The sequence below is a fragment of the Oryx dammah genome, unplaced genomic scaffold (genome assembly GCF_014754425.2).
Source record: "Oryx dammah isolate SB20612 unplaced genomic scaffold, SCBI_Odam_1.1 HiC_scaffold_11, whole genome shotgun sequence".
In the NCBI taxonomy this organism is placed as follows: domain Eukaryota; kingdom Metazoa; phylum Chordata; class Mammalia; order Artiodactyla; family Bovidae; genus Oryx; species Oryx dammah.
The window spans coordinates 42,510,727-42,533,180 of NW_024070195.1; the positions used below are offsets into that span (position 1 = coordinate 42,510,727).

The 22,454-nt window shown below is 56.0% G+C and overlaps 1 protein-coding gene across 5 annotated transcripts in view; it reads left to right on the forward strand.

Moving 5' to 3' along the window:
• GRM4 (glutamate metabotropic receptor 4) overlaps positions 1-22,454 on the forward strand; it is a 113,240-nt gene that overhangs the window by 68,042 nt on the left and 22,744 nt on the right. For all 5 annotated transcript variants that reach the window (XM_040249079.1, XM_040249081.1, XM_040249082.1 and 2 more), the window contains 3 exons: positions 7,713-7,848; positions 10,742-10,896; positions 13,016-13,156. In XM_040249079.1, the coding sequence (XP_040105013.1) occupies positions 7,713-7,848; positions 10,742-10,896; positions 13,016-13,156 (432 nt within the window). The remainder of the gene's footprint in view (positions 1-7,712; positions 7,849-10,741; positions 10,897-13,015; positions 13,157-22,454) is intronic.

A 22,454-nucleotide genomic window follows, 5' to 3' on the forward strand; every position in this document is an offset into this window, starting at 1 on the left:
CCCTTTGAGCTGGAGTCGCTCTGCCCCCGCCAGCCCTCTCTACTGGCCCAGCTGTCTTTGGTCCTGGGCCTTTGGAGCCCTGCCAGTTTTCACAGCTATCTTATACTTTTCCGCTTGTTCTTCTGCACATGCATTTCTTGAGCACTCATAACAAGGAATTTGCATCTAGTTGGAAAGGTAAATTCCCGGCAGAAGGCAGGACTGAGAGAGAGGTCCCAATGTGCATGACGCCCATGTGGGCTTGGAACTTGCTAGTGTGTACTACAGGGCAGGCCCTGTGCCTGGATGACCTTTGCAGCCCAGAGCCTGGCACAAAGTGGCTGCTCAGTGCCGGTAGACACGTAGATATCCGGGCACTCTGTGTGACCAGGTGGTGCTCAGAGGGGAGGTCACAGTGGGCTGCAGAGGTCAGGGAGGTTCCTAGAGGGAGTGGGCAGGTTTGAGCAGGTGGCCACTTCAGATTCCTGCAGCGCCTCCGCCCCCATGCCGGTGCCAGCAGCTCCTGCCCTGCTGGCCCTCCCATCCCTGCAGTCAGGTGCTCGGTGGCCCATTTATCTGGCAAGCGTGCGTCACGGCCTGTCGCGAGCAACCGCAGCATGTGTGCTGGGCACCATGAAGGCCGGAGCAGAGACAGACCGGGAGGAGATAAGATAAGCAAGGGAGGCAGACTGAGGGGGCGGCCTCTGCAGAGGGAGGCCTGATGTGGTCAGACAGCAGGTTTTGTTGGGACTGGACCTGAGAGGGAGATGTGAGCCTTGCATGCCACTTGTACACTTGCACACACATGCACTCATGCACACACACACACACACACACACACACACACTCTGTGTGAGAGGAAGGAGGCTGGAGTGGACACCAGATGGTGGGGAGAAGGGCTGGGAGTGGGAGCAGAAAGGGGTCTTGGCCATGAGCCAGGCTCACCCCCCGCCCAGCACCCCAGAGAGCCCTTGAGCCCTTGCTGGAGCCAGAGCCGCCCCTCGCTGCCTGCCCCCAGCCCCAGCCCCCCTGGACAGCCACAGGTTAGGGAGCTTCTCCAGGGCCTGGACGTCTCCCCGACCTCAGATGCCGTTTCAGCCACAGCTCTGCTTCCTGGAATCTGCTGCACGGCTCCGTTTCCTTAGACCAGGGCTTCGTTCCTGGTTGAAAGCAAAAGTAACACCATGTTGGTCACTGATGCCTCTGAATAGCTCCATCTCCTGAGAGCTGGTGTGGGGAGAGGGCCTGACTTGGGAGAGGGCGGGGGGGGAGAGAGAAGGGGGTTGGGGGGAAGAACTCCGTGTGTGTCTGTGTGTGTGTGTGACTGTGTGACCCCATATAGTCTGGGGTCTCCCCTAGCCTCCCTCCTGCTTTCCCCTTACCTCTCTCTCTGCCTGGAACCCAGGGAAGCTGAGGAGGGGACCCCCTCCTTGGGTTGTTTAACAACCCCGGTTTCCTCTGTGTTGTAATTTGCTGCCTTCACATTTTGCCTTGATGTAGATTTTTTCCACTTGATTTCCTAGCGTTGGTCTCTCATTGTTTTTCTCCATTTTTAAATTTGAAAGGCCAGAAAAAGAAAGGGAGAGACAGAGAGAGGAGATGAGCCCAGTGTCCCTGGGCTCCTGTGCTGTTGGGCTGCAGGGAAGCTTCTCGACTCCCTGGAGGGGGGTTTTTGCCCAGCCTAGTCTGGAGCCCAGAGCCCGGGGTGCTGTTTGGGATGAGGGAGCAGCCTGGCTTGTGGAATGGCACCCCCGGGCTCTGGGTGCCAGAGCAGGAGGGCACAGATGCTGAGTGCCCCGGGATCTGTGGGCATGGTACGTGTCTCGGTCACCTTGCTGCCCACTGCCTATGGGCTGGCTGTTTAGCTGCTTCCTGGCAGGGGCGGGCCTCCTGGTGAGTGAGATAAGGAAGGAAGAGGGGGCGGGGAGAGGATTCCCAAGCCTGGAGGATGTGATGGACGGCGCTGCAGAGGCACAGGGGAGCCCAAGTCCTCAGCTGCCCCGTACCTGGGTGAGCCTGGGCAGAAGCAGGCCACTCTGGGGGGATGCCCCTTCTTTCTGCCTTCTCTGGGCCACCAGGGTAGTCTACAAGTTGGCAGGCCCTGAAGGCAGGGGGTCTGGGGGCTGCTTGGAGCAAGTGGGGAGGACTTATTCAGGTAGGTGGAGTAGAGAGAGTCCCATCCCGTTGCAGGGCAGGGAGGTGCCCAGAAAAGAAGGGAGCTGAGCCCGGTGAGTCAGAGATCAGACTGTGTAACCCACGTCCACTGGGGCATTAGGAGTGCAGTGGGAGGCAGACACTAACACAGATATATCAGCTGGACCCAAAGACTACTGGGAAAGGTCACCAGAACACAAATAGAAAGGGCACAGAGACCACAAAATACAACAGGAAACCCATATCAAGCCTGGCGGAAGTGCAGGGTTCCAGCGCCAGGGGAGGGCTGGCCAGGAGAGAGCCTGTCCTCAGGGGGAGGCGGGATTTCAGAACCAGGAGGCCGGCCGTGGGAGGGCGGCCCCATGCGCCTGCCCCCCAGCATCCCGTGGAGGCCTCCGGCCCGGGAGTGGCCAGGTGGCCCGTGTCGTGGATGAACAGAGAGGCTCGGGGTGGCACGTGTCGGGACTAGGATGCCTTCTCTGTCACTGTGTCTGCACGTTTGGTCTGGCCTGGGTCCCGAGGTGCACATTTACCAAGCATTTACATGTTGCCATATTTGCTTCTGATTATTTCCAAGAAATAAAACAGGGATCATGCCTGGGAGCCCTCCTATGGAGCCCTCAGTCTTGTTCCATCCCTGCCTCCCTTGAGGTGCTCAAACCCTGCAGGGGCTGGGGTCCTTTCTTGTCTTAGTCATTCAGCAAGCATTTATGGAGAACTAGTGTGTGCCATGCACTGGGGTGATCGTAGTGCATACAATGGAAAATCTCCTGCCTTCTTGGAGCTTTTGCTCATATCTGTGTGTGTCCATATATAAGACATTGTACTATATGTGGCCTTTAATTTCCACATGAAAGGGACAGAGAGTGGTGCACCTGGCTTTATCAGTTAACTTTGCATTTTCAGGGTTTTGTCATGAGGGCCGTTTTATGTATCTTCAGTTCAGTTCAGTTCAGTCGCTCAGTCGTGTCTGACTCTTATAATATTCCATTCTTCCTTTGAAAAGTATTCAGGTAGTTTCCATGTTTCCATTTAAGCACGTTTCAAATGGTGCTGCAGTGATCATCTTTGGGCATATCTCCTTGCGCCCATGTGTGAGTTTCTCTGGGAAGAATGTGGAACGGGACATGCTGGCTTGTAGGGTTCTAGACTCCCTGGCTCAGGCTGCCTTCAGTCTCCTTGCTCCCTGAGTGCTTGGGCCGGGAGCTCTCCAAGGTCCTGACTGCTCCCTTGCGCTCAGAAGCTCCTGGCACGAGCTTGTGGCCTCCTGCCCCTGGCACTGCGCAGAAGCATTTGCTGGGTGGATGGTGGAGCTTGCAGCTGGCACAGGGCAACCTGTGCCTGCCATGGGGCTGGGGCTGTGTGTGGGGTGAGGGGCTTGTCAAGGGTGACCCAGAAGGGCCTAAGTGGGCCATGGGGAGCACCAGCCTCCTCCATACCCCTCTTTTTATGATCCTGTTCCTGGAGCCTGGGAGAGGTGAAATGTTGCAGCCTCTGTGCAGAGATAGGACTTGGGCGTGTTCCTTGCTGCTTGGGTTTAATTTTATTACATTTGCTTTCAGTACGGACTCATGGGTTTTTATTTTATCCAAGGAGAGAGACCATGGAATAGAGGAGTGGGGTTGCAAAAAATTGCCCCCACCGTGGTAGAAGGGTCTGAAGAGGACTTCCCAGGGGTGTGCTAGCCATGGTCCCCACAGTGATGGGGCTTCAGAAGCAAGGGCTGGACACAGAAGGACTGATGTGGTTGGTGTAGGACTTGGGGTCTTCCCAGAAGTGGGGACGGGCTGCAGGGGATGGGGTTAACCAAGACCCAGCGACTGGAGCCTTTCCTTCCTCTGCCCAAGGGAGGCTCTTGACACAGACCTGGATTACAGACCCATCAGCTGGCTGTGTGACCTCCACCAGGCTACTTAGCACCTCTGAGCCTCAGTTTCTGCATCTGTAAGATGGGGCCATTAGCACCCGCCTCAGACACTCAATGAGTGCCAGGCATGCAGTGGGTGTTCAGTAAATGTGGGTCCCTCTTGGGCCACCACAGTCCTCTGGCTGTGGCAGGGGACAGGAGTGCTGTGGAGCCAGATACTGTGCCACTTACTCCTGGAAGCTTGTGTCACCCTGGAAGAGCCTTGGTCCTGTGCTGTGGTCCCTGAGCAGCCAAACTGACAATCAGGCAGTGCCACCAAGGAGCCCAGAGGGTGCTTGGTTCCTCCTTGTGGGGCCAGTGAAACCACTGGGTACTTACCCCAGGGCAGACCCTGCACCCAGACATGTGCATGGGCCCTAGGTGCCTCCTGGCCTGGGTGTGGCCAGTCGTGGCACACTGGACTGGGTGAAAGAGTGACCTCTGGAGCTAGCTGGCCACACTGAAACCCTGGTCTGTGCCTCACTGTGTGACCAGGGAGCCACTCAGCCGCTCTGTGCCTCAGCGTCCTCATCTCTAAACTGGAACTGTGCTGGCCTTCCCTTGCAGCCCAGTGGCCAAGACTCTGCGCTTCCAATGCAGGGGGTGCAGATTTGCTCCCTAGTTGGGAAAATAAGATCTCATAGACCACATGGTGTGGCCAAAAATAAATAAATAAGCTGGAGTTTTGCTGATGATATTGACTTCAGATGGGTGAATCTATGCAAAATGTGCAGCGTAATATTCAAAGGCACTAGACACTATCAACATTCACTGTTACTGAGCTCTATTTGAAACCTCCCAGACTCCCCTCAAGTCCCCCCACTCTTGCGGTTGTAAGAACATTGCTTCCTGCTTAGACTCTCTCTCATCTTGAGTACCTTGTGACTTGCTGACTGGGCTGTGGTCACCTGAATCTTCTTTCGAAGAAGAAGCTAAATGAAGCCTGCAACATGTACCGCGGGGTGGAACCTCTTAGGGGAGCATCACCCAGAAATACGACTGAACCTGAGTCTCTGCCTCTTGGAGAACAATTAACTCCCATTCTCTGCCTCCCTCCCCCCTGCCCTCTGGCCCCCCTCGCTCCTGGAGCCAGGTGGCTCGTCCTAACCCCCTGTCCAGCCTCCTCTTGTCCATCTGTCTCCCCAGATGGGGGGAGAAGTGTAGCGATTGGCCCACTTTCTAACTGGAAAGGAACCATATGGAGGATTTAGCTGGAAGCTGAGTGTCTGCCCGGCCGCTATTAGGGCAGGGCCAGCACTGGGGGCAGGAGACTGGCTCCCGTCGGTTCTCTTTTTGAGCTGGGACTGGGGAGTCCCGGTCCTGCCCCCAGACCCCCCTCCCTCCCTCCACCAAGAGCCCCTCTAGCCATGCTCCTCTTCTGTGCTCGGCACCTCTGTGGGCATCCTAGGGGGACCTGAGGTTCTTGTTCTACTTGGAAGGGGCAGAAAGTAAAGGAGGTGGGCGCTGGTCAGGGTGGGGCACAGAGGCCGTGGCTGCGTCCCTGCTCCACAGAACTGGGGGCCCATTTCCTGGCGACACGAGAGTGAGCCTGCAACACGAGAGTGAGCCTGCGTCATGTGGCTCTGGGCCTTGCGGGCGCCTGGCACAGAGCAGCCCCCCTTCTCGAGTGAGCGCCTTGTTTCCTCAGCATGCCCCCTCCCCGCCCCCAGCTGCTCGGGCCTCCTGCCACTAAAACTCAGCCACTCAGCTCAGGGCCACCACCCTTGGGCAGCCTTCCCTGGTTGCCACCTACCCCCGCTGAGTAGAGGGCCCTCCCTGGGTGGAGCTGGGTGCTGGCCCCTCTTCCTCTGGGTAAAACAGGTGGCTGGTGTCTCCCCACCCTGGGGACCTTTGCAGCCCATCCTCCTCACAGAGGTGCGTGGAGTCTGCTCAGAAGGCTCAGGTGACCCCGGCCTGGACTGAGGATGTACGGAGGCTCGGGGGTGCCCAAGGGTGGGAGCCAGGTGCCCGGCCAAGGTGGGTAGTTGTGCTGTGACCCAATAGGATCCCGTGTGAGATGGAGCTGGGCTGAGGCCCTTGAGTGGGACCCGGAGGAAGGCAATGGTCTCAGATAAAGGATCTGCCTTCATCAAGAATACTCCTTCAACTTTTTCCATCAACAGGGCCCTGACGCTGCCACCAGAGGCGCTGGACGTCTTATTCCCTGGGGGCCCCACTCTGTATCCCAGTTGGGCAAGGGACTGTGTGGCTTTGGGCAAATCAGTTCTCTTTTCCAAGCCTCAGTTTCCTCATCTGTCAAACATGGTTGATACTAGAAACGGGTCCACAAGTGCTTTTGAAGCAGGAGATGAGGGGAGACTGAGGTAAAACGAATGATGCCGGCCCCCTGCCAGCACTGGAGAGACACAGCTGATGTCCGGGACTGCCCGGGTGAGGTGGAGAGTGCTCGCAGGGTTTCTGCAAGCCACGTGGCCTGGCTGTGAATCCCGGGGTATGTTGAGTGCTTCCTGGTGGTGCCTGCAGGCTTGGGGGCTTCTTGTAGAGGAATGAGCTTGAGAGGTAGGCAGGCCTTGGGTCCCCTTCCCCAGGATCCAGCCAGGTAGGCAGTGGCCAGAGAGAAAGAAATGACAGGAGGCCCCTAAAGACCTTCTGATCCCAGTCAGAGCTCCTCCAGCCCCTCCACCAAACAGTGAAGTCGCTCAGTTGTGTCTGACTCTTTGCGACCCCGTAGACTGTAGCCTACCAGGCTCCTCTGTCCATGGGATTTTCCAGGCATAGTACTGGAGTGGGTTGCCATTTCCTTCTCCAGGGGATCTTCCCAACCCAGGGCACCAAAGCAGTCCCTTAAGAATGGCCTTCCGGGGCTCTTTTAAGGTCCCTGCTGGGAATTTGGTTCTAAATAAGATGGAGGGAGGCTGGGTGTCATTGCACCCTGTTGGGTCAGGGAGGAAGCTGAAGAGCCTGCATACTGAGTGGCCTGTGAGTGCCCAGAGGGGAACTTAGGAACGCCCACTTATGGGCAGCAGCTGGGTTTACAGCATCACTGCCTGGGATGTGCAGGCACAAGTCAGCAACCCTGCACGCTGCCCTTACGAAGGAGCCTGATGGTGAACGTGGGGCCCGGCGTCAAGAGCCCTGGTAGGTGTGTGTGGATGTGGGTACCAGAGGCACTAATGGCCCAAGGTGGGCAATTTGTTCTCATTCTCAGATTTGCGCCTCCAATAAGTCTTATGAAGTAGTTACATCAAAAAAGTACCAATGTTTACTAAGCACCTTCTGTGTGGCAGATGTTACTATAAATGCATGAACTCCCTTAGCTTTATAACAACCTTATGAAATAGGTGGTATTATTATCTTTACAGATGATGTATTTGAGACAACAGAGAAGTTCAGTAACTAACCCGAGATCACACAGCAGTAAGCAGCAGAACTGAGATTTGAACCCAGGCCGTCTAGCTTTAAGCCCAATACTATACTGCTTCTTGCTAGCAACCTATTTTATAAAGAGGGGCATGGAGAACTTAAATGACATGTCCATGGTCACTCAGCTTGGTGGAGCCAAAATTTGCACTGTGACTGTTCTGACTGCACAGCCCATGCCAGATCGGGACCTGGGAGAAAGTCAGGCCAGGGGACCATGAGGAGCCCCCAGGAGTGTGGGTCGCAGGGGAAGACCCTGTCTGCCTCAGGCTGACCGCTGCCCTTCCTGCAGGGGGCGTGTGCATCGCCCAGTCCGTCAAGATACCTCGGGAGCCCAAGCCCGGGGAGTTCGACAAGATCATCCGGCGGCTCCTGGAGACATCAAACGCCAGGGCGGTCATCATCTTCGCCAACGAGGATGACATCAGGTGAGGACAGGCAGCAGTGGGGCGGGGCTGGGGAGCCAGGGACCTCTGCTGGAGACCTTCCTGGGCAAGCCTGACCCACCCTGGGGTCCAGAGAGGTGGGGTGAGCCAACGAGGCGGTGGGGGGAGACCCCTCTGGCTGGGGCGCAGGCTATGGCTCACGGACGCCCCTTCCCTTCCCCCTGCCCATTTCCTGCATCCATTCTACCAACTCAGGATGGTTAGCGGGTCCTTTTACAGAGGGGCTAAGGCCATGAGCTTGGGGTGAGAGCCCCTGGGTGGGAATCCTGCTCTCCCTCCAACTAGCTATGTGACCTCAGGCAAGTTTCTCAACCCCTCTGGGCTTCTTTTCTGCTTAAAAAAAAATGGAGCTAATGAAGCCTGCTCCAGTGTTGCTGGAGCACTGAATGCAGGAATATGCACCAAGGAAGGAGCAGAGGCTGGCAGGAGGTAGGGGTGGCTGTCTCTCAGCCCCTCCGTCCTCCCTTCGGTGAGCTCAGGGGAGTGGGGAGAGGCCTGGGCTGTGGTTCTAGTCCTGATCTGGGCACACACTCATGGGGGCAGTATCCTCCCCTCCCTGGACCTCAGTGTCCGCATTTGCAGAGTGGGGGCAGGTGGACTCCAGGTGCCAGAACCATGCGGTACAGACACCCTGGAGCAGTCCACCTCCCTGCACGCCTGCCCCCGGGTCCTGAGTCACAGGTCAGAGTCTCAGGTGCCCTTAAAAGATGACCCCTGAGCGCCCTTCCTAATGCACTTCCCTTCTTCCTGCTCTTTCTCTCCCTTCCCCCTCTTTAAGACTGGATGTCACAGCCAAGAAGGGCCGGCCTCCTTGATTCCCTAGACTGAGGGGGAGACACAGCTCCTGCTGAGAATCTGGCCGGGGAGTCACGCCCCGTGTTTGCAGAGGAGATCTGGTCTTCCCAGACCACCTCCCTCAGACTGGTGGCCCACCTGCCCACCTGCCCAGCTCAGCTGGCCCGGTCCACCCTGCCTCCATGCGGCCCCCTCCCCATTGCTAACCAGCATCCACTCTGGGTCCACTCTTCTTTCCAACACTCTTTCCCACTTGGAAAGACCTCATCCTGGACTCCTGAGTTGCAGCAAAACAGATTCTCTCCCAGGAGATATTGCTGGGTGCCAGGGGGGATGGAGGGGAATGTTCTGGAAGGTCATTAAGGCCTCCAAAGCCACAAGCACCAGCTCTAATGGATGTTTCTCAGGCAGCAAAGGCCCAGGGTGTGGGAGTCCTCAGGGTCCACCTGGCACCCCTGAGCTGCTCCCGGTCCCCACAAAGCTTTCAGGGACCCTAAACTCTGGCCCTGGGTGTCCCTGTTGCCACAGGTCAGCTGGTACCTGGAGCAGGAGGAGCTCTTTCCGAGCTCTTCACCGCCCTTCGGTCAGTCCCTGCCCCCGCCCCCACTCCCATGTCAAAGCCCAGCACTACTTGGGGCCCCCACCCCATCTAGGGACACACCCAACTTGCGGCCTCCTGAGCGACTCTGACGGACTCACACGTGGGGAGGGGAGACGAGGGTGCTGGGCCAAGGGTTCCAGATAAGGGTCACCTGGGGGGGAGGGGGAAGGGCCTTAGACTGACCCCCTGAGCAGCTGGGCAGGGTATGTGGGAAGAAGCGCGCCTTGCTGGAAATCCACTTGCGTTTTCAGAAGCAAACAGAGGTAAAAATAAACCCGGGTGACTTTGCAGAGATGGAGCCTTGGGAGCTCTGGTCATCTCTGGCTGGCCGGATGCAGGCAGTATTAATAGGGCTGGTGTGGGTTCTGAGAGCAGCCTCGCCTACAATTAGGGGGCTCTGTGGGGGCTGCAGGAGCCTTGGGGGCCTAGGAGAGTCAGGAGACGGTGAAGAGGGCAGGTGTGGGCCCGGGGGTGAGGAAACACATTTCTGCCTGGCAGCCCGAGGCTTCCTGCCCCAGCTGGCTGCCTCCTGCACAGGTCTGGCAGTCGCCCCAAGCCCCGCTGTCTATCCTGGCCTTGTCTGTGGGACGGGCTGGCCAGTTTCTAGTATCCTGGCCTCTCACTTGCTGTGTGATTTTGGGCAAGCTGCTTGCCTCCTCTCTTCTCCCGTCTGTCCCCATGGGATAAGATACATGGTGGGCAATTCTGCCCAGTCCTTCCTGTTTTTCTCCTTCTAGATGTGTCTGAGGGGCCACTCAGTTCAAGCATCCATTAGCTGACTGAGCGCCGTGTGGGCTGGACCCTGCGCGGGGCTTCAGGGCCCCTGACTTGACTAGAACCACTGTCACTGGCCTGGGTGGCGGTGGGGGCTCCTGGCTGCCTGCACCCTTTCCTCCATCTGTGAGGGCAGTGGCGAGCGGTTCTTTGAAGCACCTGGACTTTTGGCACAGGAGGTGGGGTGCAGAGGGGGACAGGTGTTGGGGTGTGTGTGTCAGTGGATATAAATGTGACAGAGGGCCAGGGGGTGTGGGCCTGGGAGCCTCAGAGCACAGAGCTTGGGCAGATGTGTTTCTGGGGACCCGAGTCAGACACAGGGCAGGGCCAACCAGAGGGAAACAGGCATGGTCTTGGCGGGGACAGAGGTAGCCCCAGGGGTAGGAATGAGTCTGGGAGACCACACTGGGCCAAAAGGCAGCTGTGGGCCCAGGGCACAGGCAGGTATAGGGGTGCAGTGTGGGTGAAGGGCAGCCATGGGTCTGTAGGCAGGTGTGGGTCAGGGCAGCAGGGAACCGGGGGCCTGGGAGTCTAGGCGTGGGTGCTGGGGTGGCTGTGGGCCCCGGGCTCCTGTGGGTCAGGACGGGGGATCCAGGCACAGGCTGCAAGGGGGACAGGAATGAGCCCGGGGGAAGGGCAGGTGTGGCCAGGGCGGGGAGCCCGTGGGCAGACACGGCTGGGCTGGGCTGGTGCATGTCCCCACAGGCGTGTGCTGGAGGCGGCACGGAAGGCCAACCAGACTGGCCACTTCTTCTGGATGGGCTCAGACAGCTGGGGCTCCAAGATCGCCCCTGTGCTACACCTGGAGGAGGTGGCCGAGGGCGCTGTCACCATCCTCCCCAAGAGGATGTCCGTGCGAGGTAGGCCCGGCAGCCACAACGGCGCGCCCACCACCCCCACCCCACTCCGCGCGCCCCGCTGTCAGCGTCACCCTGACGGCTCCTTCTTATCGTCCCCCGCACTGTCCCTCTCCAGCTCCTCGTCTTCCTGCACCCTGTCTCTCTTCTTCCTTGGCTCCCAGCTTCTTTATGCTCAGATTCTGGGCTGGGAGGCCTTCCTGGCCACAGTCGTCCTAGCGGGGTTAGAAGCCACGCTCAGGGTCCTTCTTTCTCCTGTTTCAGATATTCGTGGGTGTTGGGGGTGGTGACAAGTACAGGAGGCTCATTTATCAAGACTTCTCCTTCACCCCCATGTACTCTCATCCCTTCTCCCATCTGGGACAGAAGAAGTGAGACCCCTGCGCCACTGGGAGCGTGTCCTCTGCTAGAAGGGCCCTGGGAGCTGCCAGCAGGCTCCCAGGATGGGGCAGGGGCCTCCCTGCAGAGTCCTGCTGGGACTTGGGTGGGCTGGGGGTGGGGGTGGGGGTGGGCCTGACAGCCCTTACTCCTGGGACAGAACTCAGTTGCCCTGGGCAGGAACAGATTGCTCTGGCTGGAGCCTTGCTATGAGTGAGGCATGAAGTTCCTATTAAAGGCCCAGTCTGGCATGGACCTCACTGTCCTCCCCATGGTGGCGGCAGGCTCCCAGGGGCTCTTCCCCTGCTCTCGCTGAGGTCAACAGACATCAGGATTGATGGAGCTGGGAAGTCTGCAGACATCTACCTCCACCAAACTTTCCAAGAGACCGAGGTCTGAGTAGGGGAGGGACATGGCTATGTCCTCTATTAACCCCGAGGCAGAAGGAACACAGAGGTGCCAGAAGTTTCCACATCGCCCCTCTCAGCTTCAAGCCATAATAAACACACAAAAAACAAAAACTATGGTTCTTGGTACCCACAAATGTCAGGCCCCATACAGACATTTCATTTAGTCATTCCAGCAACCCCACATTTAGTAAATGAATACATTAAGGCTCAGAGAGGTTAAGTGACATTTGGTGGCAGTAAGTCACACATACTTGCTACTAAGTGGCAGAACTAGAATCTGAACCCAGGACTTGCCATACAAAGCCCTTTTCTCTCTGGGGCACCAGAGAAACCATGAAAGCAGTGGTTCTCAGCAGGGGGTGATTTTGATCCCCAGGGACATTTGGCACTGTTCTGAGACATTTTTAGTTGTCATGATCAGGGAGTGGTGCTTCTAGTGGGTTGAGGCCAGGGATGCCGCTCAACATCCTGCAATGCCCGGGACAGCCTCCCCCCACCACCAGCAGAGTGAACTGGCCCAGTGTCAATAGTGTAAAGGTTGAGAAAGTCAGCATTGGACCAGTCCAGCACCTCCCTGACAGCTCCAACAGACAGTCACTGAGCCTCCACTGGGCCTTGCCACAGCAGGAACTCGTTGCTGGGTGAACTTTTAGGCTTTCAGGTCTGTTCCCAGCAGCTTGGTCAACTGTGAATATGACACGGAATGAGCATGGGGCAGAAGGCAGGGGGAGGAGAGAAGGCCTTATTGACCCACCAGCCTGCCACCCTGGGTCCGGGTTTTCTGGGCTTAGAGCAGAGTTGATAAGTCCTCTGGAGCATTCGGAGGAGGCTGCCTCAGTGAGCCATGGGGAAGTTCTGGACTGGAAGGAAACGATTCAGGCCCCTGTCTTGCTGTGTGACCTGGGCCAGTCCCTACACTGGTTCCCTCTCCTCTTCAGAACCAGAGAGCTCACGTACTCCCAGGACTGGGCGCCGACCCCCGCCCCCACCAGCCTCTCTGCTCCCATCTCAGGACCTCCAGGTGTTTCCTTCTCCAGGAAGCCCCATATTAGCATTTCGGTAGTTAAGAACCAGCGCAAACACCCTCATCCTGTACTTCTTCCAAAAAGGCAGCCGTTGTTTGATGACACAGGCTCCCCCTGGAACTTAACCCAGCTCTTTTCACCAGGAAGGAAATGAAACGTCTCACGTTTCCCCCTGGCTGCTGGATCAGAGGATGCGCTCTTCCTCCCCTCCTCACCCGCCCGCGCCTCGTCTAAGCGGCGGGAAGAGCGAAGGGCTGGGGGCGGGTGGAAAGAGAGGCGCTGGGTCCTGACATCCTGGTTCCCCGCCAGGCTTCGACCGCTACTTCTCCAGCCGCACGCTGGACAACAACCGGCGCAACATATGGTTTGCCGAGTTCTGGGAGGACAACTTCCACTGCAAGCTCAGCCGCCATGCGCTCAAGAAGGGTAGCCACGTCAAGAAGTGCACCAGTGAGCACGCGCGGGGGGCGGGGCAAGGGGCGGGGCCGGGAGGCGCAGGGTTAGGAGGCGGGGCCTGGGGCGGGGCCTGGAGGGGCGGGACCAGGAGGGCGGGGTCGGGAGGAGCCAGAAGAGGCGGGGCCAGGAGGGGCGGGGCCAAACTGTTTCCAGGTCCAGTGGATGGGCTCTCTCAGGCCACCAGCCGTCGTCGGTGACGGTGCTTATAAGGGAAGGGGCTCCTGGATCCCGGCAGAACCGCCCTCTGGCTGACCACCTTGGGCTTCATCCGGACGTCCCTATGGCGAACCCACAGAACTGACTGACCCCAGCTACCCCATGCACCCTGCCTGTCACTGGTTTGAGCGGTCCCGCAGTCACTCTACAGACATCAGTTTGACTCCCAGAGCTTGGCCCTTTTCTAAGCATCGTGGATGTAGCAGGGAATAAAAGCCAAAAAGCTCTTGGCGTTTTTATTCTAATGGGGAAACAGACAATAAACAAGATAAAAAAAGTAAACTATAGACTATGTCAGAAGGAAAATGTGCAGTAGAAACAAAATAGATAAGAGTCTGGCTTCCCTGCAAGGCACTGTTTCAGCAGAGCCCTGAAATGGGAAGGGAATGAGCCGCGGGAGGATGGGACAGCAGGCCTCTCACAGATTGGAAACAGAGGCTCAGAGAAGGTAAGCAAAGGGACCTGAGTTCCCACAGATGGAAGGCAGTAGAGCAAGATGTGGACCCAGAACTGAGCTCTCAATCCTCGGCCCCCTACTGTGGCTGCCTTGGCGTGTCCACATTAGTTATGGTTGGATGTGGGTCCTTGTGAGTTCTTGGTCTGCATAACTCTGCAGCAGGACCTGGTGTCAGGGACCTTGGGAAGGCTCTGGGTACCCCTCAACCTGAGCCAGCTGTGCCCTCTTGGGGCCTTGACTTTCTCATCTGAAAGCCAGCCCAGAGGGTGTCTGGGGATGCAGGTGAGAAGGCTGATGGGAGGCACTTTGTAAGATGGTGGCTCACAAGCCTGGCTGTGTATCAGCATCACCTGGAGCTTTTAAAACTCTCCAAGGTCAGAATGGCCATCACCAAAGGTCTGCAGACAGTAAATGCTGGAGAGGGCGTGGAGAAAAGTGAACCCTCTTGCACTGTTGGTGGGAATATAAATTGATACAGCCACTATGGAGAACAGGATGGAGAGTCCTTAAAAAAACAAACAAACTAGGAATAAAACTACTTTATGACCCAGCAATCCCCCTACTGGGCATATACCCTGAGAAAACCACAATTCAAAAAGACGCAGATAACCCAGTGTTCATTGCGGCGCTATTTACAATAGTCAGAACATAGAAGCAACCTAGATGTCCATCAACAGATGAATGGATAAAGAAGTCATGGTACATATATACAGTGGAATATTACTCAGCCATAAAAAAGAACAAATTTGAGTCAGTTCTAGTGAGATGGATGAACCTAGAGCATGTTATACAGAGTAAAGTAAGTCAGAAAAACAAATATCATACATTAACACATATATATGGAATATAAAAGAATGGTACTGATGAACCTATTTGTAGGGCAGGATAGAGATGCAGACAAGGAGAAAGGACTTGTGGACACAGCAGGGGAAGGAGAGGGTGGGACAAATTGAGAGAGAAGCATTGAAACATATACATTACCATATGTGAAATAGACAGCTAGTGGCGAGTTGTGTATAACACAGGGAGCTCAACCCAGTGCTCTGTGACAACCTAGAGGGGTGGAGTGCAGGGTTGGGGGGAGGTTCAAGAGGCAGGGGATATATGTATACTTATGGCGGAGAAGGCGATGGCACCGCACTCCAGTACTCTTGCCTGGAAAATCCCATGGATGGAGGAGCCTGGTAGGCTGCAGTCCATGAGGTCGCTACGAGTCAGACACGACTGAGCGACTTCACTTTCACTTTTCACTTTCCTGCACTGGAGAAGGAAATGGCAACCCACTCCAGTGTTCTTGCCTGGAGAATTTCAGGGACGGCGGAGCCTGGTGGGCTGCCGTCTATGGGGTCGCACAGAGTCGGACACGACTGAAGCGACTTAGCTGCAGCAGCAGCATGGCTGATTCACGTTGTATGGCAGAAACCAACACCGACATTGTAAAGCAATTATCTGCCAATTAAAAAAAACAACAGGCCTCTAACCGGGCCTCACCCCCAGACCCACAAAGCAGAACTTCGGGAGTGGATCGTTTCTCAAGCTCTCCCAGTGTGTATTTAGGGCTGGGAATATAGGGAAGAGCAGCTTTATTCACATCCAGTCACTTGGGGATCTTTTCAAATGCTGATGCTTGGTTCCTAGCCCCAGACATTCTGACAGAATTGGTCCTGTGTGCCACCAGGGCATTAGGATTTTTTAAAAGGTGCCTCAGGTGGTTTCCTGTGCAGCCAAGTACGGGAACCACTGGCTTGGAAGGAGAGGTGGCTATAGGAGGGGGAATGTGGTGCACCCCAGGTGAGGGGAAGGCTTGAGCAAAGCAGGAGAGCCTGAAGTGAACTCGGAGTGGCCAGGAAGGACCGAAGGACAGCGTGTTCCAGCTGACCTGGACCCTTCCTGCTGCCTCGGAAGCTCCAGCAGGGGCTGGTGAGGGTCCTTGTGTGGCCCCAGGCCAGGCACAGTGAACTCACCCATGTCTGGGTGACGTGAGGGGTGGGGGAGCTCTGGGGGAACGTTTGTGGAAGCTGAGAGCATCCTGGATGAGGGGAGGCAGCCCTGTCTTCCTGTGGCCCCGCCCAGGTTGGAGCTGAGCTGGTCCCTTGGAAGAACATCTTAGGCCAGGAGGGCTGGGGCGACACCCACGGACTGTGGGCTTGAGACTCGGCACCTGTCAGTGTCCCAGGCACTGGGTCTGACTCTGCTTTCTTCTGGTTCTGTGACCTGGGACAAGTAACCTGTCTGAGTCCTGGAGAGGGCAGGGAAGCCACCACCCCTCTCAACAGGTTGTTGGGAAGATAGGTGATGTGTTTGAAGGGTATGAAGAAGCTGGCTGAAAAATAATGCATATGGTAAGTGCTCATAAAATGGTGATTGCTGGGGACTTCCCTGGCGGTCCAGTGGTTAGGACTCTGCATTACCAATGCAGGGGGCGAGGATTTGGTCCCTGGTGTGGGAACTAAGACCCTCTATGCCTCAGGTGGAGCCAAAAAAATAAATAGCCTACTTCCAAACTTTCTTTAAAAAAAATTGGTGGTAGTTGTTGATAGAGAGGAAAGGGGAAAGGTGGGATTTAGATGCAATTGGGTAATTTAACAGTTCAAGTCTGTTGTAAGGATTCTGTTAGCTGTAGGATCCCCAATGACGGAGGACAGCATCATAATTGTTGCACCCATTTTACAGAAGAGGACACTGAGGTGACTGGTGAACATTGCAGAGCTAGAGAATGGGCAGAACTAGGTTGGTACCCAGGCGGTTTGGCTCTCCCGCCTGCCTCTCCTGCCGCCTTCCCTTCCATGGCCTGAGCCCCTCTTCTCGCTGGCCCTCAGCCAGCCCTGTGTTCTCCACCTGCCTCACTCTCTCCCAAGCCTAGCTTCCCACTCAGCTGTCCCAGGATGCTGGCTGTCCACGCTGGTAGCGTTGGGTGGGTCCCCTCTGGTCCCCTCGATGCTAGCGGTTTGGATAGTTGGCCTCTGCCTGTCTCAGTCCCGCGGGTCCTGCTGCCCTGCCCACGATCTCACTGGGAACTCTTGTGTTCCGCCAAGCCCACGCCTTCCCGGCCCAGGACGAGAACAGGCCTGGTGACCTTCCGAGAGGGCAGGAAGGACCGTCTCATGCTGGGGTCTTACACTTGGGAAGATCTGATTCATCCTTCAGAATCTGAAGGTGTTAAATTGAATTCCCCTCCAGACTAGGATTTGACGGCCAGTTGTTCTTTGGGAGGGGTTCCCAGGAAACTTTGGTTGCAGAGGTAAGGCAGCCATCAGGGTGTGATACCAAGCAGGTCACCCCCACGAACAGCTGTAGCTTTACTCTCCTGGGGTCTCTGGGGACAGAATGAAGCATGCCTGCCAGTCATCCCACTGGAGGTATGAGGGAGCCGGGGTGTGTGTACACCAACTCTCGTCAATCATTTTTTTTTAAGTTGATCAATTTTAAATTGTTTTTTGGCTGCACCATGTGACTTGTGGGCTCTTAGTTCCCCAACCAGGGATTGAACCTGGGCCCTGGCAGTGAAAGTGCCAAGTCCTAACCACTGGACCTGCCAGGGCATTTCCTCCTGCAATCATTTTTTAAAAATTGATTATTTAATATTTTTTTGGCTCCACTGTGTGGCTTGTGGGATCTTAATACTCCAACCAGGGATTGAACCTGGGCCCCAGCAAAGACAGGCCTGAGTCCTAACCTGGCAGGGGAGCCCCTCCTGTCAGTCATTGCTGGCTCTCCCTGGAGGATGTTAATTCTTCAATGCCTCATCCAAATGGCAAAGAGGGCTTTTGTGGCCAGAGAGCCTCAGAAGAGCAGCAGATACTGGCAGTTGGAGATTGGGCTGTGGGTGTGTGTTTGATGCTTAGTTGTGTCCGACTCTTTGCGACCCCGTGGACTGTACCCCGCCAGGCTCCTCTAGTCCGTGGGGATTCTCCAGGCAAGAATACTGGAGTGGGTTGCTATTTTCTTCTCCAGGAGATTGGGCTGGTGTGTCTCAAAATGGCAAGGGGTCGTGGGCACCCGTTCTTTCTCAAATGCACAGCTGTGAGAGTCCCCCCTTAGCGGGGTGTGAATCCTGGTGCTGCCGCTTTCCTAGCCGTGTGACCTTGGGCAGGTCATCTCTTAAAGCCTCAGTTTCCTCATCTGTAAAATGGGAATCGTACTACCCACTCCCATCCCTTGATCCCCATCCTGAGCACAGCTGCCTTGCTCACAGTTTCCTGGGGAAGGCGGGGGAAGTGGTCTGCAGGAAGCACAGGAAGGTGGCCTGCGGCCTGCCCCCTACCTGAGCGAGACAGGGTCACTGAGCGGGCGTCTCTGCAGCTGTCAAGGCCTGTGGGAGGGCAGCGCCTGCCTCCCTCCTCTTCTCCTGGCCCCTCCCTGGGAGCCTGCAGAACAGGGTTTGGGGATTAAAGCGGTAAACAAGGCAGATGTGGCATCTGTCTTCTTGACAGCCCTGCCAGCCAGGTGATGGCTGAGCGGAGGAAGGTCTGGTTTATGAGGAGATAGGAGAATTTACTGCCTGCTGCTCCTAGGGGCCGGGAGCTGTGAGAGGGAGGGCGGCCCTGTGGCCACTGGGGATGTGTGGGGAGAAGCCAATCACCTAGCCTGTGTTAGCAGCAGTAACAATAGTAACAGCTGATATTTATATAGCGTGTATTACATGTCAATTTCCGCTCTGATATTTTGCATTTACTCTTCACAGCAACCCATTTTACAGATGAGGAAAGTGAAAGTGTAGCCACTCAGTCCTGTCTGCCTCTGTGACCCCATGGACTATAGCCCGCCAGGGTTCTCTTCCATGGAATTCTCTAGGCAAGAATACTGGGGTAGATTGCCATTCCCTTCTCCAGGGGATCTTTCCAACCCAGCTGTCGAACCTGGGCCTCCCACATCGCAGACAGATTCTTCACCATTTGAGCCACAGTGGAAGCAAAGGAAAACTGAGGTGCAGAGAGGCTAAAGATTTCCCCAAGATCATTCAGGAGTAAATAGCAGAGCTGGGATTTGAACCCTGGCCATCTGGCTCCAGGGATGTCCTGCCTCAGGCCAGCTGATGTCCCATCCCCAGGGCCCTCCTGGCTATTCCAGCCTGGCTTTGACAGTTTTTTTCACCTTTACACTCCTAAGGGAACTGGGGAGACGAAGGAAGACCCACATTTGGGATTACCTCCTATGTGCCAGGCTGTGCCGCGCATTAGGGGAGCTCACGCTTGCTCAAGCCATCAGCCATGTGGTGGCCAGAGGGGTCCTGAGCCCTTGCCCGCTGCGCTGTTGCTCACTTGTTCAACTGGCATTTTCTCAGGCTGGCTGTGTCCCCAGCCCTGTGCTGGGCTCTGGGAGGGGAACAGACCTGCCCCGTGGAGCTCCCCCTGCAGGTGGGAGACTGTATGGCCTTGCGGATAATGTACACGATGGTTTGGTCCCAGGAGTCAGAGCCAAGGGCCTTCGGAGGGCTTAATCCTGAGACAGGCGAAGGCAGATCCAGGAGGCCTCCTCCTGGAGAGAGACTGAGAGTGCTGGGAGACCAGGGATGTGGCATTTTTAAATCAGGAGGTCCGAAGTCCTCACTGAGAAGGTGACCGGGAAAGAACCTGCCAGGCAGAAAGTACAGCATGTGCAAAGGCCTTGAGCTAGGCTCAGGCCTGGCAGATTGAGGGAGCAGTGAGGAGGCCCATGTGGCTAAAGCAGAGGGCAACAGGTAGCAGCTGAGGTCCGAGGGTAGGGTGGGGTGACACTGTGTGTGGGGCCTGGTTGGCCATTAGTAAGGTTTTAGTCATTATTAACACAGAATGAGATAAAGCCGCAGCAGGGTTTGAAAAAGGATTAGCGTGATAAGACTTATGTAATAATGGGCTCATTCTGGCTGCCTTCTGGAGCAGAGCCAGAGATGGGTTCGGGGCTGTAGGCTGGGGTGGGAGGTGGAGGGAAGCTGGAGCAGGTGGCGGCATGGAGATGGTGAGGAGTCTGATTCTTTGTTAGTTTTGCAGTGTGGCTGCAGAGTTTGCTGAAGGATTCGCAGTGAGAGAAAGATGACAGAAAATCAAGGAGGACTCTGAGGTTCTTGGCTGTACTTTGAGTTGCGGGGGGAGCATGGAGAGTCAGGCTGAGTCATGGGGAGATTCCTTGGAGAGGTGGGTGCAAAACCCAGGCTGAAGTTGGTCAGGAGGAAAACGGAGAGAAATTGATGACGAGTAAGTGAGTAAGGACCGCTCTTCTGAGAAGTTTTGTTGTAAACAGAGAGAGAGAGAGATGCTAGCTAGGGAAAAAGTGGGGTCAGGAGAGGGTTTTGTTTGTTTAAATGGGAGAAATTAGAGCATATTTGTATGTTTCCAGCAAAGATCCAGCAGAGGAAAATCTAGAAGCTGCTGGCGGGAGAGGGAGCATGGCTGGGTGATGGGGAGAAGGGACGTCCACGCAAGGGGCTGGCTGTGACTGTGGCCCCCTAGCTCTTGGGCTGGGGGTGGATGTTGGGGCCTCAGAACCAGTAAGGGGCAGAGAAGGGCCTTCCCTGGGAGCTGGCCTGTCTAGGTGCCAAGTGTGGACTCTGCTACACATGTCACTCTATTCTAATGGTCCCTGGAGCTACCCTCATTTCAGACAAGCTAACTAAAGCCCAGAGATACTATGCAACTCAGCCCACAAGAGGCTATATTGGGGTGGGGAGGGGGACAGTGTTTCAAGCTGCTCCCATCTGGCTGGACATCCACATCCTGTTTCTCGAACTTGGGTCTGTGGACATCTGGGGATACATTCTTTGTTTTGTTTGTTTGCTTTTAAAAAGTCATGTCTTTGGTGGTGCCGGGTCTTAGATGTGGTAGGTGAGGTCCTTTAGTTGCAGCATGTGGGATCCAGTTCCCTGACCCAGGATCGAACCTGGGTCCCCTTCACTGGCAGCTTGAAGTCTTAACCACTGGACCACCAGAGAAGACCCTGGGGTTACATTTCTTGAGGTCAGACTCTCAGGGACCCAGGAGTTCCTTGACGATTCCTGAACCTTTTCATTCAGTGGCCATCCAGACGTGGTCTTTACTGATTGTGAAGACAGCTTCTCTGCTCCTGTGATGATTTGCAGTTGGAAGCCACTGTCACTACCGGGATTTCAGCTTCTGATGTGTTTTCACCCCGGGATCTTCCTGGGACAGAGCCACCTTCCCTCAGAAGGGGACTGGGGCTGGCTCAAGGTTGGGGAGCCCTGGGCTGTGCCACCCATGAGAGCCCAAAGGGGAGCACCTGGGAGGGAGTCCGGAGCTCCCCCCTCCCCCTTCACCTCCCTGCCCCGAAGGTGCTGATCGTTAAGGGCCCGTGAAGCACTGGGGCTAGCTCAGGGTTCCTCGGGATGAGAGATGACACAGAGCTGAGGCCAAGTTTGGGAGAACAGACCTGGGGTAGAGGGGACCATGCTGAGTTGTTTAGAGGTCCCCTAACCAGAAAGTCCCTTTGACAGCAAGGAGATCAAACCAGTCAATCTTAAGGGAGATCGGCCTTGAATATTCACTGGAAGGACTGATGTTAGAACTGAAATTCCAGTATTTTGGTCATCTGGTTCCAATAGACAACTCATAGGTAAAACCCCTGATGCTGGGAAAGATTGAGGACAGAAGGAGAGGAGGTTGTCGGGATGAGATGGCTGGACAGCATCACTGATGCAATGAACATGCACTTGGGCCTGGGAGATGGGGAGGGACAGGGAGGCCTTGCGTGCTACAGTCCATGGGGTTGCAAAGAGTTGGACACGATTGGGCAGCTGAACCACAGCAACAACCAGGAGAGCAGGTGGCTTGATGGAGGTTGAAAATTCAAGGGGAGGGACTGGCAGACATGGTGCGGTGGGTGGGGCTGAAGAACAAGGGTGCTACCGCCGTCGAGGACGGTGAGCCTGCTGTGTGTCTTGCGGGTGCCGAGCAGGTCCAGGTGATGGAGCAGGGCATGAGGTAGGACTTGGGGACCCTAAGAAAAACCTGCGTGTTCCAGGGAGGTAGAGTCAGGAAAGAGGGGGAGTGTCCAGAAAGGACAGGTGTCAGCTTCCTCCCCTACCCCTGTATCAGTGGACAAGCTGACCTGGGCCCTCTCCGTGGGGTGGGCACCCCATGCTCATCTCGTGAGGGGGGCGGGGAGAATCAGCATATGCCAGGCTGCATGCAGAGGGGCAGCCAGGCTGGGTGGAGGCCTCAGGCAGTGGGTTGGGGGAGTGTTATCCCTTGGGGGAGTGTTAGTTAGGAGAGGAAAAGGGAAGCTTAGAGAACAACACATACATGGTGTGAGGTTGTGTGTCTTATTGATACATCTGTGCCTCCTTGAATCCTATCAGCGGCCCCACAAAGTAAGCATGATTACCCTGGATTCTCATCTAGGGATGTAAGCGTTGCTTAACCCGGTCATAGGGCTGGTCCAGGGCAGAGCCATGCACCAGCTCTCCCTAGGGGGATCCTGGGACCCTCCTATCCTGCTCCCTGGAAGTTTACCTGACAGATGAAAACTGGTGTGGATGTTGGCCTGTCTGTACGTAGATGCCAGTGTACAGATCTGTAGATACGTGCGGTATGTCCACATACCTATGTCAGTTACCTGTGTGGACTTGAACCTGGAGGTGCGGACCCTGAGGTGTCCCCCTGGTGGGCCCCCAGCAATACTTTGCCA